Source organism: Aulonocara sp. 'chitande type north' Nkhata Bay, linkage group LG20 (genome assembly GCF_057382095.1).
Source record: "Aulonocara sp. 'chitande type north' Nkhata Bay isolate Kocher_YH1m ecotype deep benthic linkage group LG20, A_spYH_male_GT1.1, whole genome shotgun sequence".
Taxonomy (NCBI): domain Eukaryota; kingdom Metazoa; phylum Chordata; class Actinopteri; order Cichliformes; family Cichlidae; genus Aulonocara; species Aulonocara sp. 'chitande type north' Nkhata Bay.
Window position 1 is genome coordinate 6,042,799 of NC_141363.1, and position 18,804 is coordinate 6,061,602.

Here is an 18,804-nt window from a genome sequence, read left to right on the forward strand (position 1 = left end):
ACATTTGTCGCCCTCTACAGTTTTCGAGTATGACCTGAGAAATGAGAAATCCTTAAAGACGCTATGAACTAATATAGCTGGAAAGAGTGGGATTCTTCTGTATTCATGGTTATTGACTTGCCAGATTGCCAAGTACAAAGTCAATCTGTACGGCCGTATAATGACGATAAACGTCATTCTCTTTTCATTCTAGATCAGCAAGATCCCTAATAGCTAATCTTCTAAAAGCCTAAGTGTTGTGTTGGTGGTGACGTTTCGTGATCGATTGTCCCCTCTGCATCCTTTTAATGGTACGGTCCGTTGCCTAGGTGCTGGTAGAAGCCAATTTACACTGCCAAGCCTGTCCACAGCCGTCCGTATTTACTCTAAAAGGTTCGTAGAACTTTAACTTTGCATTATGTGCTCAGCTTTACCGCCTCGGAGAAGTTAGGGTTAAGTAGGAGTCTTAAGATATCACAGAGTCTATCTTTTGCTGCCAAGCGGCCAGTGGTAAAAGCTATGGCTACCGTTAGCGAGCTAGCGTTAGCTCAATGTGAAGTATGCCTTGGTAAGTTTGGAAAGAACTTTGCTAACTAGCATCGTGGGAAGTCACATCTGTCTGTTTTCGTTGTGTAATATCTTACTAAAACAGCTTGTCTTGGTTAACACATCTGTGATTGTTACATATCTCTGACTGGAGATCTTGCCAAAAGAAATATAAAAATCCCCGTTTGCTCCTCGTCGTCAGACATTTTGGAAAGAAAGGTTAGCCGGGAAAAAAATGTTTTTTTTAACAAAATTAAATGATCCTTGTCTATTATTGGGAAGACACTTGCATTGTTTTTATTGCAGGGAATTTTCATAGATCTCCCTGCTCCATGAAATCTTCCTAAATGTTGGAGAGGAAGCTTAGGGCTAGATGTGTTATCCTTACCATTTAAGGAAACAGCAGATAAAATAGCTCACCAGTTTGGAGTTTTGCATAGCCTCGGGTGATGCAATGTGTGTCAGCTGTTAAAATGCATGTGCCTGTAGTAGGTAGATAATCTCTAAGCTTATGACTGCCTGTCCTACCTGGCAGCACTGTTCTAAAGAATCGCGTCTTTCACAGAGCGGACATGAGATACTGGATGGATTACTCCAGCAATGTGAGTGCTGAAGTTTGAGGATCTGCTGATCTCTGGCGCATCGTTGGAGCCTGAGTTAGCAGAAATGTTGTGTGGGATCAGTACTTCGACTGATGGAGATAAAATTCATCCCTTACAGACGCTGCTGTGCCAAACTTAATTTGTAACGATGGATAATAAAGAGGTAACACAGCATTGGCTACTTTTGAGATACACTAGACCTATCTGCTATGCTCCTATGTGCTGGCCAATGTAACTTTTCTTCAACTATGAAAACACTGTACCTAAACTGGTTTTGGTGGCGAATAAATCTTGCACGCACAATCACCAAATTTCTGATCTTTTAACCATTTAGTCCGCGATAGCATAGACCAGGTGGTGCAATGTTTGACTACAACAAGTACATGAGACCTGATACCCAACCTGTGACAATATGCAAGATGTTGTTGGAGCCGTGACAGCTCCCAGAGTAGTATGCAGTTTGCATGACCGCTGGCTCCAGTTACCAGCCCTACAACGTACAGTGTTGAATTCTGCAACATGTGTTCAATGTCACATCATTGAACCGTGTGCCACTGCAAAAAGATATACCATTGTTCATTATGCTTAGTCTTGTAGTTAGCTAGCAGGAAAACTGTATAGAAAAATACTCAAAATGTAAAACCTTTTCACTCTTACTTAAATAACACTGGAGTTGAATAAACATTAGCAAACAAAGAATTATAATACCCAAAGCTGCATATGCAACGGCAAGATGACTGGAAGGAGTGTACATGTATAAATTCTTAAAAGCTGCAGGTAAACATTGCATTAAAAAATATGATAACTGGACCTTCTCCGGACCTTCAGGTGTTGACGGAGCTGGACAAGATTTCTAGGCGGCTCCAGGAGGATGGCTTATCGCCAGGGGCCAGTGGAGAAGAGAAGCAGTGCCACCTTTGGCAGCAGCTTCTCAACAGTGAGGCGAAGCTTCATGCAGCTACCCAAGAGGTGCAGACCCTACGTGTGCAGCAAGCCAATGAGATGAAGGAGGTGAGACTCTCCTTTGTTGTTTTATTTGACCAACTTTCATCATAGAGTGAGCCAATGATGTGTAATGAAACGCCCAAAAAAAGTCTAAAAAGAACGTGTCACTTTTCACATGAAGTACAATCATGAACATGTGCGGGACACATCAGTGTCACAGCTAAATTACACTGCAATTATTTTTGTCTATCAGCTGGAGAGCTATGTTGCACATATTCGTGGGCTGTTAGAAGAGCGAGAGGGCCTGGCTGCAGAATATGAAAGACACAATGAACAGCTGCAGCATGAACTTCACCAGATTCAACACCAGCTGGGTGAATTTTTCACAACTGTAGTACAATGTGTTGGGCATTTTTTCCTTTGGGCTATACCCTAGCTTTGCTTACCAGTGGAAATGTACTTTGTAATTACTATGTTGCTGTAGAGCATCATTTGTTCGTATGTGGGGTTTTTTTATAATTGTACATGACAAACTGCTGACCAGAAGAAAACCCTCCTTTCTTCTAGAGAGTCAGAGCAAGGAGTTGGCAGAGATGCTGGCTCAGGAGGACCTGGTGGAGATGGGCTTGACCAGCCCCAGTGAGATAGTGGCCTATTTACTGGTGGAGAGGGCCACACTGCTGGAAAGGTTGGAGGCTACTGAGAGGAGACTGGAAAGTCAGAGTCTCAGTGTTAACTTGAAGGAAGTTGACCACCAGGTAAAGAGCTGACCTACGTAAATCAAAGGCTTTATTTGGATGTCAGTTATCTCGTGGGACCAACGTAATTTTGAAATGTTTTGAGAGCTAATAGAGTAAAATAGTATGCCCAAAGGCTTCATGCTTGTAGTGAAAAGCAATGGTTAAAGCTAACACGTGCAAAGACTGTATGTGTATGTAAAATGCTAAGTAAGGCCTTGTCTCTTTGTGACATTTGGACAGGAGTTTATTTGCCATATGAGGGGGGATGACCTGAGACAGCAAAAGGAGGATCTCCAGAAGACCTTCAATAACGCAGTGAAGGTGAAGTGGCGTTCATTTTGCCCTGGCTGAGATCCATGTCCGAATAGTGTTTGTTGTGAGTGTGTATACAGTGGTTTTTCCTCTCAGCAGTGCTCATCCCAGAGTCCGTGGAAGAAGCTGTTTGGCCTTCGCAGGTCTGGTCAGAGCAAGCACAGTATTAACCCTGTAGGTCTCCACTTTATAGCTTATGCTAAGTAATTTAACAGTGGTATCATGATAAAGAGCCAAACTTCACCGGCTTGTTTCAGAGGGCCACTGCTTTTTGAAATGTTTTCCACATTAATAATATACCTTGTTATCTGCATGACTGCTGTGCTGCAGAGCATTTCACTAATACATCTATAAATGCATTTTTTAAGGGTGTCCCTGGTTCTTAATGGTTACAAAACATTTGACTGTCTGCGTGGACCTTTGCTGCATGTCATACCCTCCTCTCACCTCAACAATTTCCTGTCTACTGTGGCTGTCACAAAAAAAAACTGATTTAAAGAACATAATTTATCATAGGGCAGTGATGGCATAACACAGGTAACAGCATGTGCACTTTTGGTCTTCCTGGTCTCTCTGTGCAGGTGAATGCTGGGATATAAATATATACTTAATTTCCCCTGCTTTGTTCCAGGCCTGCAGAGATGATTACTCGCAGTCTGAAAATGCATGTCTCTAACAATTGCATGTTGGGTCCATGCATCTCCAGTCTACCATTCCTACCATTTTTCTTTCCTCCCCTTTCTCCTACTCCAGTTGTTAATCCCTTATTTCCTGTACATCAGGCCCACAGTGAGGAGATTTCCCAAGAGCGAAATGAGCGTCAGCGACTGGAACGGGACTTAGAAGAAGCGTCCCGGAGGCTGGCGATGGCTCATCAGGATATCCGCAGACTCACTAATGAACTGGATGCTGCCAAAAACAACAACCCAGACCCAAGCGGTATGTTGCAGTTACAGTATGGTCCTAAATTTCTGCCCTGCACACACATCCTATTAACCTTTCCAGTGTTTAAAGTCAGCATAACAGTAGCTTTGATGTCTTCCCCTAATGAAATGTCAGTTACCTGTTATTTATACCCATAGATTTTGGTAACATACCTCATCTTTGACTTTACTGAATGTTAATATGAATAGACACAAATTGGCACCAAGCATATTTGTGGTCCACAGAATTAAAAATGTGCTTTTAATCTCAGGATCTGAGTTTCAGGGAACCGTCCAAGAAGTAGAGAACCTGAGGAAGGAAGTGGAAAATCTTAAACACTCTGGTGAGACAGATTGATGGAAACTTTTCAGATGTTTTTTTTTTTTTTTTTTTAAACTATTTTTAAATTTAGGTGGACAAAAAAATCACTATGTAGATATTTTGTATCTCAGTATAAACTGTGCTTGTTTAGTTTTGCTTGTATTTAATCTGTATTCATAGGAAAAATAAGGATAATGTAAAAACTTTACTCATCTAGTAAATTGTTTATTTTTTATTCTTTTAGATTTAATACATTTTAAGACTTTAGTCACTGTTAGAGAGAAGCTACTTGTAATTCTACAACACTGGAGTAAAAAAAAAATCATTATATAAATGTTACAAATATTTCCCCTTTGCCTGATATTCAGTTCAGTGACTGCAACATAATTCGTACACCACTATGCTTGACAGTTGCTATGAGGTGTTTGTGCTGGTCTGCTGTGTTGCTTTTCACCAAACGGGGTGCCATGCATTATGGCCAGGCATCTTTACTTTAGTCTCATCTGGGCAGTTTTTTCAGAAGTTTTGCGCTGTTTGCAAACCTAAGCCGTGCCCTTTTCTTTTTTAGATAGAAGAGACTTTCTCTTGGCAGTCCTTCTAAATCACCATATCATGTTCAGCCATTTTTTTAACTGTGCTGTCATGAACTTTAACATTTAAAATGCTAAATGAGGCCTGTAGAGTCTGAGTTGTAGCTCTTGGGTTCTTTTGAATTTCTCAGAACATTGCATGGTCAGACCTCGGGGTGAATGACTGGCATTGTTTTAACACATACCTGCTCCAGAGCAGAAAAAACAGCTACTCTTGCTGCTTCCTTGTCTCAAGAGGTTTCCACAATCTGTGCCTCTGCATATTTGATTTGGCAGATTTTTATACCGCTCCTCATGCAACCCTCAGGGGATTTGTATCCTCTCCTTAGATCAAACTGGGCATCTATGACTTGTTAGACAAATATGTAAACCACTATTACTATGGCTATACTGCAAACTGCCAAAACCTTCTGCTTTTATAGGGATGATCACATTTGCTGATCACCGGCATTTTAATCTCACATTAATACATTTTTCACTCCACAGATGTGATGAAGTTGCAGCAGGCTAAAGAGCAAAATGACAAACTAGATGCTGAGAACAGAGCTCTGAGGGACAGAGTGCGTATTTTGGAGTCAGAGAAGAAAAATCTCCTTGACCAGGTTAGTATTTACAGAACATACCTATTAATTTATTATAACAAAATGAATAAAATAAGTTATGATAGAAGCTTGGCACTGACTGGTGTTGTATTTTTTTTTTTCACTTGGCAAAGAATGATGCAGCCAAAGAAGATAGAAAAGATAAAAGTGTTTGCAGTGACCAACAAAACAATCTGTCTGCTTTATCAGCTCAAGAAAAAGACCACATTCACAAACGGTAAAAACTTGAATTCCTGGATAATTACATTATGATGGGTATTCACAATCTGCTCTCTCTGGCTGTTTAATTGTAATTTATTGACGGTTAGGTGTCAAGAGGCTGTGGAAGATGGGCTTGTGCAGGTGAAAGACCTGCAGCGACAACTGCAGAGGCTACGCAAGGAACATGAAGAGCTGGAGGAGAGGAACGAGGAGCTGGAGGCCTTGCTGGGGGAAGCCCAGAATGCTAGCAAAGAGGAGAGGCATCGACATGAGGGAGAACTCGAGGGCCTGCGAAGAAGGGTACTTATCAGAACTGGTTCAAATATCAAATATCAAACTCATTTTACATTGTGGGCCACAAACAGCCTGTAAAAACAAATGTGTAAAATTACAGAAAAAGTTCTGGTAGCCCATTGTCCAGACTGTCATGTAATTATAAAACACATTTTTTGTTAATTCACAGAATTTTTTTTAACCATGGACCTGTTGTAAAAAAACAAACAAACAAACCAACAAAAAAAACATATGCTTCTATAATTGTGTGTGTGTGTGTGTGTGTGTGTGTGTGTGTGTGTGTGTTCCTGTCTAGCTGTCTTTGTGAGGACTGAAATCTGCATTCTACCATACTTGTGAGAACCAACAGTTACTTGTGAGGACACACAACCCGGTCCTCACAAATTTGAAGGCATTTAAAGGCATTTTTGAGGCTCAAAATGTGGTTTTAGTGTCAGGGTTACAATTAGGTTATGGTTAGGTTTAGGGTAAGGGGCTAGGGCAGGGGTGGGCAATTCCAGGCCTCGAGGGCCGGTGTCCTGCAGGTTTTAGATCTCACCTTGGGTCAACACACCTGAATCACATGATTAGTTTGTTACCAGGCCTCTGGAGAACTTCTGGACATGTTGAGGAGCTAATTTAGATCAGCTGTGTTGGTTCAAGGACACATCTAAAACCTGCAGGGACACCGGCCCTCGAGGCCTGAAGTTGCCCACCCCTGGGCTAGGGAAAGCATTATGTCAATGAAGGTCCTCACTAAGATAGCTGAAAGGGGTTGTGTGTGTGTGTGTGTGTGTGTGTGTGTGTCTATTTGTCTGTCTGTCTTTGCCACACCAGTTCTGGCTCCAGACCTTATGTTTGACACCCCTGCACCAGAAACTCTAAAGAAAGCTGTTTTCACAGTCATTAATTACTAATGGCAGTTTACTATAGTTTAGTTACAGATTTACCTAATGACTAATAGTCTTACATTTCTATGCAGATCACAAACCTGGAGGCAGAGATAAAGAAGCAGAAAACCCAAGAGAAAATGTTGCAGAATGGAGAAGAGGTCAAAACCACCGAATCCTACTTAAAGTTGGTAAGAAATGCCCTTTAATCATTACACAACAATGTGCGGTAAGAATGCAGTAGCCGTGGAGGTCACAAATTTAAATGAGTAACTAAGGTAAAGCTCACTACAAAGTACAAAGGGGGTGCGAGTTATGATGTGACATGAATAACTTTTTTGTTTGTTTTTATGCAGTATGTCTGTTTCTGTGTTCTTGTCCCACCATATATGAAGCACCTAAGGAACAGTGGTCAAGAGAGCCTGGCTATGCTTGAGGCTCGTCTGACTGAGGAGAAAGACTGGAGGAAACAGCTGGAGTTGGACCTCAGTGCTGCACAGGCTGCCCTGAAGAAAGAGAAAGAGGTAAAAACTAGACTTTCGCTTTGTGTGAAATACAGAACAGAAACGCCACACGTACACAGAAATTCAATTTAGGACTGATGCAAAGAGTTATGGTTGTATTTTCAGAATGTTTTTAACAATGTTACAAACTAAATGCCACACAGTTACCACGTGTATTCTTTGGGTGTTATTCTTTGGTTCTTTACACCAAAGGCTTTGCAGATAAGTGAGCGAGAGCGAAACAAACTGAGACTTGAGAACAACAGCCTTCATATAGAATGCCAACAGGGGAAAACACTCATCAAGAGTCTCACTCAAGTCAAGGTGGAAAAAACACTTCTGGAAGAAAAGGTTTGTTAATTTTTCATTTTAAACATAATGAAACGGTCACAGTCTTTCTTCAAAGGAAAATGGTTATAGACTAGAAACATTTTGGCAGAAATAGGCCTTTGGTGTAAATGGTTTAAAAAGTAAAAATACCTTGCACACAATACAGCTTTAGAGTATATGAAAACAGGTGTGTGTATAATACTAAAATATCTTGACTCCTAATTAATTAAATAAGTTTACCAATGAGTCTAATAAATCCCAGATAAAATCAAAAAGCTCAAGTGCAAGTGTGCTGTTAAGTTTGTAGGCGTCTTCACTGTGTTTAAGTGGTGAATGGACAGAAATTTTAAAAAGCACTACAGAGAGACTGGGGATTTCTTTATTTAATTATTCAAGTTTTATTTATGATTATGGATATATGGGACATTCATTGGGGGCAAGAAATGAAGGAGAAAATTTGGAAGCATAAACAGAGAAACTTGAAGCGGCTTTGGGATTTCTGAAAGACACCCTTCTCTTTCAAATCTGACTTTATGAACTAGCTCTTTACACCCTTGCAGGATGATAACCACTGTATATGCAGGCTATTATGCATATGATAAAATAACAAACTGATATTTGTGTTCTTTGTATTTACTCTATTAAAAAGAGAACATTTCTTGACTAGAATTCCACTGGTTATCATATGAAACAAAAGATTTTCCAGCTTCAAATTGACTGGTTCATGATTATTAGGTAATACAAAATTATAGCATATTAAACAAACTTCAGACTCTTAGCATTAACATAAGGTATTTCTGACACTGAAAATTAGAAGTACATTTATTAACTATTCTCCAAATAATGTACTTATTTTACAAGACTTTCGTGCAGGGCTGTACATTACGTGTCAGTATAAATATGTCAGTATGAATTTATAGCATGCATTAGTTTGACATTTACACCCCCCAACTTGAGTTTCTCATCACCTTACTGTCTTTAACTCTGTGGCTGTCAGGTCTCCCAGATGGAGCGTGCCTATAGCAGACTCCAGGGAGAGCTGCAGTGCTACAAAGACAGTAAGCAGACCCAAGAAGAGATGAAGGAAAACATGCTACACGTCAGCCAGCTGCAGGAACAAGCTGACCGGCTTACTGCTGAACTTAGCAGCCTCCAGACAGCACACAACAGCCTGAGGTTGTTTTTTTAGTTCCAGTCCTACAATAAGATAAGATATTTTATTCATTGCATATTTGGGAAATTCAAATAATATATAGTACATGTATGGTATTTATGAGATGTGGATTGAAGTGGATCATTGTTGGATGAGAACTGATATCACTGCCTCAGTTGTTACTTGTACCTTTTTTCATAGTCAGTGATGAGATAAGACTGGAACATTGTAGCTTACTTACTTTGCATATATGTGAATATTTCCCAGAGATGAGATGGCTTCTGAGCGGATGCAGACTGCAGAGCTACAGGCCAGGCTAAGCTCTAGTGTTCAGGAGAAGCTAGCAGCAGAGGGCAAACAGGAGAGATTGGAGCTGGAGATCCAGCGCCTCGTTAAGCAGCTTCAGTGGCACCAAGACCAACTATCCACCACGAAGGAAGTGCTTGGCAGCAGCCAGAAGCCTGAACTGCACATAGCTCATTTTGAACCTAGAGTCAGTCCAGTGGAAAACCGCAGAGAAGAGTGCGTGGCTCAGGTAACTGGATTGGTTTCTTTAGGTGGGTTAGGGTAAATGGGGTATTTCTTATGCCAGAACTATAGAAGATGGATATAAATGTTTTCACTGCCTTCTTTGGGGCAGGAGCTGAGTGATCTACAGAATAAGCTAGAGAAGGAGCGGCAGCAGGGTCTTGAGCACAAAATGGCCCTCGAGGCTCAGGTCAATGAAGCCCAGGCACATATTAAGGTACATATGAAAAACAAAAATCTATTCTGTAGGTTTATTATGTAACTGGCTCTTTATTGCTATAATTGTCATACTGTAGCAGCTGCATTAGCCTTTATGCTTTAAGCAGCTGACATCTTAATATTCTTATTAATTAGCAACTTCAGCAATCTTACTGAAAGACAGAAAGCCGGAATTTTATGGCAGTCTACCTCTCTTTTGTATTGTAGTAATAATAATGATAAAAGTAATAATGTTGTAATTATTTTCATCATTAACACAGAAGCTTCAGATGGCCTTCTTTCACTAATGTTCCATTAAAATTACAGAAGTTGACTATCTCTGTTCATTTGCTAAATCAGCATAAACATGAACACTGACAACAGTGTCCATCTTTAGTCCCAAGATTCGGTGCTGAAGCAGAAGACAGAAGAAGCTAAACAAATGAAGCAAGACCTGCAGAGGGCCCAGAGCCTGTTTACCTCAGCGGAGAAAGAGTTACGCTATGAGAAAGAGAAGAACTTGGACCTGAAGAGACACAACACGCTGCTGGATCAGGAAAAACTCAAGGTGAGTATTCCCTGAAACCCTCGGTTTATCACTTAATTTACTTAGCACTTCCTCATCTTCATTCCACTGTTAAGAGATGTCTAAATAGGAAGCGATTCACAGCAACATGACGGCCAAAGACCGCTGGATGATTTTAAAGTGATGATGGGAAAAATAACCACAAATGAAGTGACTACTGTGTTAGCAAATAATACTGTAGATTGACATATGAAACTGGTAACTACATAGGAGTGTTACTTGGGCGATCATAACCTGAAATCTTCGTTATCAACCAACCATCAGCAGCAAGGTGATGCGCGACATGCAGATCACTTTCTGTGTGGACAACCCTCACTTGAGCTACTAGATACTTATATTAACTTATGAACAAATGTGTAACTGCAATCAACATGTAAATGAACACTCAACATCTTTTTTTTGTTTGTTTGTTTTTTTACATCTGCTGTCCTCCCACATGTTTTCTCAGCTTAGTGCAGAAGTGAAGCAGGTCCAGACAAAGTTGGTACAGATGGAGCAGAAAGTCACTGGTCAGGCGGCCGAGTGTGAACATCAGCAGCAGAAAATCAGGCAATTGGAGCTGGAACTGGCTCGTAGCTCCGCAAACCGCAATGCCACTACTAGTCTGCAGGGGGACCTCCAGGCTGAGAGGGCACGACTCATCGCTGCTGACAAGAAGGTTAGCATAACTGTAAAGACTCTAGTCCGGTGTGAAATCTGGATCGCCTGGTTTGTCAGTGTGTCAACTGTTATTAAAGGCTCCAAGTGGTTTTATTCAACAGTTATGTTATTCTTGCTGTAGTTGTTCTTATCAGTGAAATAACCAGTGACACCATACTGAGCGCTTAATGGAATATCCAGTCTATGACATGTTTTGGTCCTAAGCAAATGAAGTTAATGCTTTTCTGAACATTGAGTAAGATGAAGAAGCGGTTGCAGTCAACATTATTTGCGAACATTGTGGAGTATTTTTTGTTTGTTTGACATCATAAGGAAATCCTGACATATTTTGTTGATGGGTGTAAAGTTAGGAGCTTGTGTTTTTGAGCAAAACCTGTGGTTCTGTTGTGGTTTGGAAGGTCCTGGAACTACAACAGCAGCTTAAGTCTGTCCAGCACCAGCTGCGTGTGGAGGAAGCTCGTGCAGGCGAGACCAACCGCTTGGAGAGGGAAAGCAGGGATCTATCTGACGCCTTGTTAGCTCTGAGAGCCCAGCAGCAGGAAGAGCACATCACCAGGTTCCACAAAGTGCAGCACAGCTGACACTGTCCTTTTTCTTCACCTGCTTTTTAAGAGCTTTGAATAGTCTTTTTTTTTTCTTCTTCTTCTTCCGGTCTCCTCTCAGGAAGCTGTTAGAACAGCGCGAGGAGGAGCTGCAGCAACAGGTTCGCTCCTTGAGGCATAAGGAGGCCTCATTGACCAGGACAAATGCAGAGCTCAGCCACCGTGTCCAGCAGCTGGACACCCGTCTATCCGTCCTGGAGGCTGAGCTTAGCAATGCTAGAGAGGAGGTGAGGAATGGTGTACCGTGCTTCCTAAGATCTGCTGTGGCACTTGAGGTCTCATTGAACTGAAAGTTTTCCCTGAAAAGTGACAGTCAAAACATACACCCATTCCAAGTTTGCTACACGCCTTAAAAGGAGTGTGTTATTAAGTGTCTTGTTTGTTTGTTTTTTAAGGCGCCCTGCTGACAGCCCAAATCAAACATTGTTTGCGCAGTATGTATCTTCTGTCACTTCCTCTGTTTTCGAGCTAAGATTTCAATCCTTTGCTGCAAACCAGAAAGTTTTTCAGAGGAATGCGTACTCAGTTTTGACAGTAAGCTGCTATACAGGGCACATTTAACCTATTAAGTACATTATTTAAGATTGCTTAATTGCTGACAGATATACAAAAAAAATCTATCATATTGCAAGAAGTTTGCTGTCAGCGCTTCACTGTGTTTAACACGATTGTACATTTTATGCACTTGTAATATCTGTTGAAATGTATATGTTCTGTAGGGAAAGGACAGCCAGGCGTCACGTCAAAAGCTGCAGGAGGAGCTGTTGGCCAGTCAGCAGGATTGTAAAGGACTGCAGGATGAGCTGCAGCAGGTTCTCCTCCAACTCGACGTGCATGTCAGGTTAGATGCATCTAACAACCATAATATAAAATAAAGTAAATGGTAATTAGGTTACATTAACCTTTTGCCTTTCTTGCTCTCAATCGCCTCTGCTCCACCAACCAGAAAGTACAATGAAAAACAGAGTCAACACAAGACCAAACTGCGTCAGGCTAAGCTGGTGTTTCTAAAGTCAACCGAACAGAGAGACAGCACCATCCAGAAACTGGAGAATGATCTCGAGCTTGCTTCCATGCTTTCTCAGAAGGTCACACATGAAGCAGAATGCTGACTCCTAAATATTCCTGAAGAGATGTGAAGCACTGTAGAAAAGTGTTCTTCAAAATCTGTTTTCATTCATTTTTCTCTTGTCTTCTGAATTGTGATAGGACAAAGAGAGGATCCAGTTAGTGATGGAAGTCAATGAGAAGCTTTTGGAGGAGAAGAGAGAACTGGTGCAGAAGATAATTGAGGCCGAGGAGATGGGCAGCAAGGCCACGAAGACCGCCTCAACAGTCCAATATAGGTATCCTCAGTCACTGTTTACACATGTACATGATGCAGAACAGTATGAATATTACTCTTTTAATTATTTCAACCAGAAGTATAAAATACTATTTGTTAACTTCATTAGTTGCATAATGCAGTGCTAAGAAATCACATTTACTTGTACATATATTGAGATGGTTGGAAAGCTTTATATTTAGTATTTAACACAACAGAATCATGTTTTTTAGTTGTTAGCCTGAATGTTTTTGTAACTAAAGATGTGAAGAATATGTTGGAAAAATTATTGTGAAGTTGTGAGTGAATGCTGTGAACATTATTGTGTTCAAGGGTTAACCTCTTAGAAGTGGAAAACAAACAACTGCAGGACGAAACCTTGAAACTCTCCAATCAAGTCAGTTCTTTAGAGCGTGCTCTGAGGAATGTCCAGTCACTCTACAGCATGGAGGTAGCTCTTTATACATCTTTATGTTGTTGCAATATTTTTCTATACTCATATTAAAAATGACAGGATTGCCATTTCACTAAATGACTGGTGTTTTTTTTTTTTTTTTTTTTTTTTTTAATAAAAGAAGAATAAAAAAACTGTAAAAATGTTTCTCATCTCACTGTATTAAAAAAAATATGTTGGCATGCTTGCTAATACATTTTAAATGATCAACAGAATGCCAGAAAAATGCTTCCCACTGATGCTCTCACTGACAGCATCCTACATACGTCTGCACTAAGGTAAGACAACTTTAAGAGAACAGCTTGCTGACCTAAAATATTGATTGATATTTGTAATTTGGGCAATTTTCATATCATCTGTGGTTTGTCATCAGTTTGACGTCAGGTTCTGGTAACAAACTGGGCGTCCTGGATGCAATCTGTCGGGTGAAGGTGGACGATGGCACCCGGACACCTTTCACCATACACCAACCTTCAGAGCAGGGATACCTGAATCTCACTTCCCCATTGATTCCTCTAGCCTCTGCCAAAGGGGCGGAGGAGAGCTCTAAAAGCAGTGACCCGGTATAAGAAATGGTACGATGTCTGTCTTCATCTACAGGGAAAAATCTGTGTAGAAGTAATGAATATATATTATATATAGAATCCAAATTATCCTTGTTAAAAGAGTAATAATGAAAGGGAGCTTCCACTACATTTCTGCTCAGGACGGTGTCTACGTTTGATGTGTTAGCAGGTTCTTCTTTGGCTGGGAGGTACATGTGTATATATCAAGTCAGATTTTGGACGAGGGAAAATTTGGGGGGTTTGTAAAAAAACAAAAAATGCCTGTGCTAGTGTCAATACGATATTTTTATTACATATTTTCAAGGGGCATTATCTAAAAGGAGATTTGACTTGGTAGCTGAAGAAGTGAATCGATTTTGTAAAAAAATCTTAAGCCGTCTAAATATTTAAAATCACATTAGTGCTTTTCATGCTAATGCAGTGAATGTCTCTTCATGAGGAATATTTGAATGGTACTAGTTTAAACTGAGCACTTTACAAGATGTTTAACTCGTGTTTACATTTGGGGAAAGTGTGGGATATTAAAGGTATGCATTTTCCCCAATTAAATTTAACCTTGGCAGTGTTCTGATGCCGGTGAGTGCGAGCGTGTGCTGGTGGATGGTGCCCGGACACTTTTCTCCACACACCAACCATCAGGGATACCCGAGTCTCTCTTCCACATTGATTCCTCTAGTCTCTACCAAAGGCACAGAGGTGATAGTAATGAATGTTTCAAAGACATTTTAAAAAGAATAAGCATTTTTACAAATGTAAAAAAATCGTACTCATTTCATATCAACCATAAAGACAGACTCAAGATAGACAAGGCGGACTCACTTTTTCGTTTAATAAGAGATTGCCATACACTGAAAGTAAATACTGGACTCTGTTCAGAGATGAGTACTTGCTACAATCAGTGCTTTATTTACTATTTATAGTTTTATTTTAGTCTGCAAAGTCACACAATTCCAGGCATTTTTTTCCTCTTTTTTTACACTTTTTTTCTGTTCTCCAAGGACCCGCTGTTTAAGGTATTTGTGCTTTAGTCACAAAGACGATCAGCAGTAAGACTTTAGCCATTTGCACATGGTATTAAATACAGGTTTTGTATCCACCGTTATACAGTGTCTTTGGTTTTGTCTTCAACGTGCCTGAAATGACGAAGTGTGAATACATCTGATAACAAAAACGACATGGGAACAATGAGATGTAGTCAATAAGAAACTTTCACTCCTGTTGTATTTGTACAAATGCATTTTTAAAAAAAGCTATTTTCATAAATAAAGACTGATAAATAAACAATGCTTTTTGTTTGTTTTTTTATTTCCCCTACATCTCAATGTGCACTGTTGTGACTTAGCGAAGGATGCAAAGCTGCTTTAATTTTACACTGATAACATTGAGTTTAACATCTCTGGAGTTGTTTTTTTGTATTTGTAATGAATGAAAATATATGAAATATTTTAGAATGAAATTACTGCTATTACCATCTGCTTTTTAATAAAGTTGCTCAGGAGAGTTTTCACTGTAATTGTTGCCTGACATGCATTAGCTTTAAATCCTCGTTGAGCAACAATATTATTATAACTGCATATTATGCATTTCACACTTCTCATCTGTGTGGGTATCAGTGTAAAAACCAAAAACAGGAAAAAAAACTCAAAAAGCATATCAATCATATTTGGATTTTTTATTGTGGTTTGCTTTATGTTTTTTTTGCTGTAACTCGACAACAAGGCGAAGTATGGTATCAAATTGATACCATAGGTGTATCTACTAGAAAATCGTTGAATCTCAGTATCTTCCCCCTTAAAGGTCAGAGGTCAAGTGTTCTGAAAATCTTGTGATTGCAAAAACTTGAGAACAAGGCGATGTAGGATTTTGAAATATAATAGGTGTGTCTACTAGGAGGCTGAGGGGGTAGCACTGGCAGATGCCAGTATTTTTATAATTTATAAAGATATAGAAATAACTTTAAGAGGGTCTCTTGGAAATTTTCCATTCAAATCAATTTAAAGCTGTTTGTCGTTTTATCATTGGAGAAGAAATTCTGTCATAATCCTTAAATTATGATATGTTTTGAACTCAGTTTTGTAAATGAGAACAAAATAATAATTTTATATTTTTATTGTTTGGATGAAAGAGTTCTAAAGTTACTGTTTAGGGTGGGTGTGGTCCTTTTCAAAACTCTTTCCCTTAAAAAAAAAAATATATAAATAAAATGCACAGAATCCTATTTAGTATTATGCATGTGTGGAGGTTTTATGTTGACATGATAGTGAATAAACTGTATTGCAATACCTGTTTTAAGTTCTTAAATCTTTCCTCCAAATAGCACTAAACAGATACCGAAATGCATGTTACACAATAAAAATGAAACTGAAAAAAAGAAAAAGTAGTTGAAACTAAAATCAAATGAACAATCTGATCTAAATAAATGATCTAAAAAGTACAAATAAAAGGAGCATTAATGTTAAATAAAGTATTAACAAGCACAACCTAAATGATGTGAAATGCTTCCCAAAGTGTTTTAACTAAGTATTATATAGCGAGGCTCTTGCGGTGTCAGCAGCTCTGTCAGCGGTTTTAGTGACATTTCGGCCATCGCAGTAACAGGAAGAGGGCTGTAAACAGGAAGCCTTAGTAGCTGGTGAGCATCCTGCAGGCCACAGATGGGCTGTAATAACAGTTAAAGAAAGGATCTGTCATAACTGGTTTACTTAATAGGAAAAAGAACCTCAGTGTTGATATGAAATATGCTGATAAAGGTTTTGACAAATGCTTTTAAAGTAATAGTGATTCCTTAAAGTGCATGGCAGTGCAGGCAGACATGCACAGGAATAGTTTGGTATTAGAGTAATAGACATGCATGAACTGTAGTACCTCTTTTATCCTCTGGGTGGCTGTCTCCATTCGAGGATCTCAGCAAACGAAACCTTTTTTTTTAAATCATCCTCCAGTCAAATAAGTTTATTAGAGAAACATAATTGCTGCTTAAGATGGATCACTTCCTAACAATAGCCAAGATTAAGTGTTTCATTAGATTGCTTTAATGTTTAGATCAAAATTAGGAAATCTGATAGTCTCATAAATCTTGTTCATAAAAATGGCATTATTCAGACAATATTTCTTGTCAGTGTCTCTGAGATGCTACACTGTGGTATAACTATGTAAATATATTCTGTGTTCCTTTGAGATGATTGACAGGCATCCCCTGAATCCTCAAACAAGGAGAGATATTATATATGGGTTATTATACGGGGTGCAGTGAGTAGAGAGGACTAATTTTACCCCCAGGAGTGGAAAGGCCGTGCAATTTACATGTCCAGCCGTCATGCCTATAGCAAGCTTAGTAGCCAGTGGGATTTCATCGGTGGGCTTTTCAAGATCTGACATTTGTTCTTACTGTCAGCTGGTTTCAAATGTTGTGTGGAATACTGGACAGTTTGAAAGGTTTGTATGCTGAATACTTTTGCACATGCATGTTTCAAACCCATAAACAAGATTAGAAATAAATATTTTCATAAATTGGTTTTATTAAAAGAAAATTGAGGTATGTTTCACTTTGCATTCTCAGCCATCCGAACCTTCTTTCATCTCCATTGCTTCCCCTTTTATTCCCTCTTCCTCTCGTCCTTGGGAATTCAATCATGGAATAGTGTTGCTGGAAACCTTTCCTCTATGTATTCATGTAACAAGGCTTGGCTGGTGGGTGTTATTGTATGTCCTTGAAATGATGTAGATGCTATCAGTTTCACTGCTGGCTGTGAATGTTGAACGTGTGAATGAGGTGGAAAAAAAGATGGTTCGGTGCGACTGTAATCGAGCAGGTGACGGTGGTGATGACTGGAGTTGTGAGAGCTTCAAATAAGGTCATCTGCCCACGTTTATGGCCGTATTATTCCTTTTCTACTGTCCTCAAACACAGGCTTATAGATGTGGCCATGTAGAACAACAGCAAATTGATATATGCACAACGTGGACAGGGGGGATTTTATTTTTTTATTTTTTTAAGGATGTCTAGCTTTCTGAAATTAAATATGGACCTGTTTCATGAACTATTAAAGAAAATGTTGATGTTGTAACAAAGATATAAAAAGCTTGTACAACCTAGGTTTCCTTTCTCCAGCATCATGACAAAATCAAATGACAAACGTGATAAATGGACATAATTCAACTCATCTTGTGCTCTTGTGCCCCAAAACAAGACTCGGAGCCACCTCTTGACCTCTAGGCCCCTCCCCTCTAAGATCTGCTACTGAATGATGTATTGCATTGTGCATTAACCTGCCATTGACCTCTCTATGCTAAACCCAATTGCCATATTATCTCCACTGTAATGTCCCACTCCCAGTGAATCAGATTTTGTCTCCCACTTTACCCCCGGGCTTAAAAAAAGAAGAAGAAGAAAAGTCTTGAATGAGCGAGAAGAATTGGGGGTTGTGGGGTGTGAGGGGTTGGACCCTGACTCACCAAAAAGTCAGGTAAAAGCACACACTGAAGAGCTCCAAATGAAAGGGGAAATTTCAGGTGAGCATGTAAAGCATCATTTTCTGATTAGAAACAGAATTTAGCTCTTTAGCGCTGGCCTCTCTGACGGACACCTGACACTAATGTCTCCAATTATTGCCAGCAGGCTTGACAAATAATTACTTTTCTTATTACGATCAATGTGTTTGACCCACGTGTCCGCTTGCTGTGCTAATACCAAGAATAATGATAATCCCTCAGATAGTGTTTTGAAGTCAAAATAATACTAATGCCTGTAATGATGAAGCATGCTCGCAAATCCCTTCCCGTCATCCCATTGTCTCCTGTGGTGAAGATGCTGGCCCCCACGGCCCCATGGGATATCTGTAATGTATTCAGCCAGGCCTTGGGAGTAAAATGAAAACAAATGTGGTGTAATAAAGGAGAGAAGATGAAGCGATTCTGTGATGATGCTCTCTACTAGCCTTATAAATCAAAATAAAAGTGGAGCAGGTCATATGTG

The 18,804-nt window shown here is 39.7% G+C and overlaps 1 protein-coding gene across 5 annotated transcripts; it reads left to right on the forward strand.

The window, feature by feature from the left end:
• The first annotated feature begins 294 nt into the window (after positions 1-294).
• ccdc30 (coiled-coil domain containing 30) lies at positions 295-15,113 on the forward strand. 5 transcript variants are annotated; one of them, XM_086277792.1, is made up of 29 exons: positions 295-372; positions 1,091-1,290; positions 1,956-2,138; positions 2,326-2,446; positions 2,640-2,830; positions 3,053-3,133; positions 3,224-3,298; positions 3,907-4,063; positions 4,320-4,391; positions 5,446-5,561; positions 5,675-5,778; positions 5,870-6,062; positions 7,018-7,116; positions 7,321-7,449; positions 7,642-7,779; positions 8,756-8,934; positions 9,179-9,446; positions 9,552-9,656; positions 10,035-10,205; positions 10,672-10,881; positions 11,282-11,439; positions 11,547-11,712; positions 12,205-12,326; positions 12,432-12,573; positions 12,695-12,831; positions 13,143-13,260; positions 13,477-13,541; positions 13,637-13,838; positions 14,393-15,113. In XM_086277792.1, the coding sequence occupies exons 2-28, from the start codon at positions 1,276-1,278 to the stop codon at positions 13,830-13,832; spliced, it is 3,711 nt and encodes a 1,236-aa protein (XP_086133918.1). In that variant the 5' UTR covers positions 295-372; positions 1,091-1,275; the 3' UTR covers positions 13,833-13,838; positions 14,393-15,113. The 5 variants fall into 5 exon arrangements, with proteins under 5 accessions (XP_086133918.1, XP_086133916.1, XP_086133919.1 ...); XM_086277790.1 differs by having other exon boundaries at positions 13,637-15,113; XM_086277791.1 differs by lacking the exon at positions 295-372 and adding an exon at positions 402-547 and having other exon boundaries at positions 13,637-15,113.
• Positions 15,114-18,804: the final 3,691 nt, after the last annotated feature.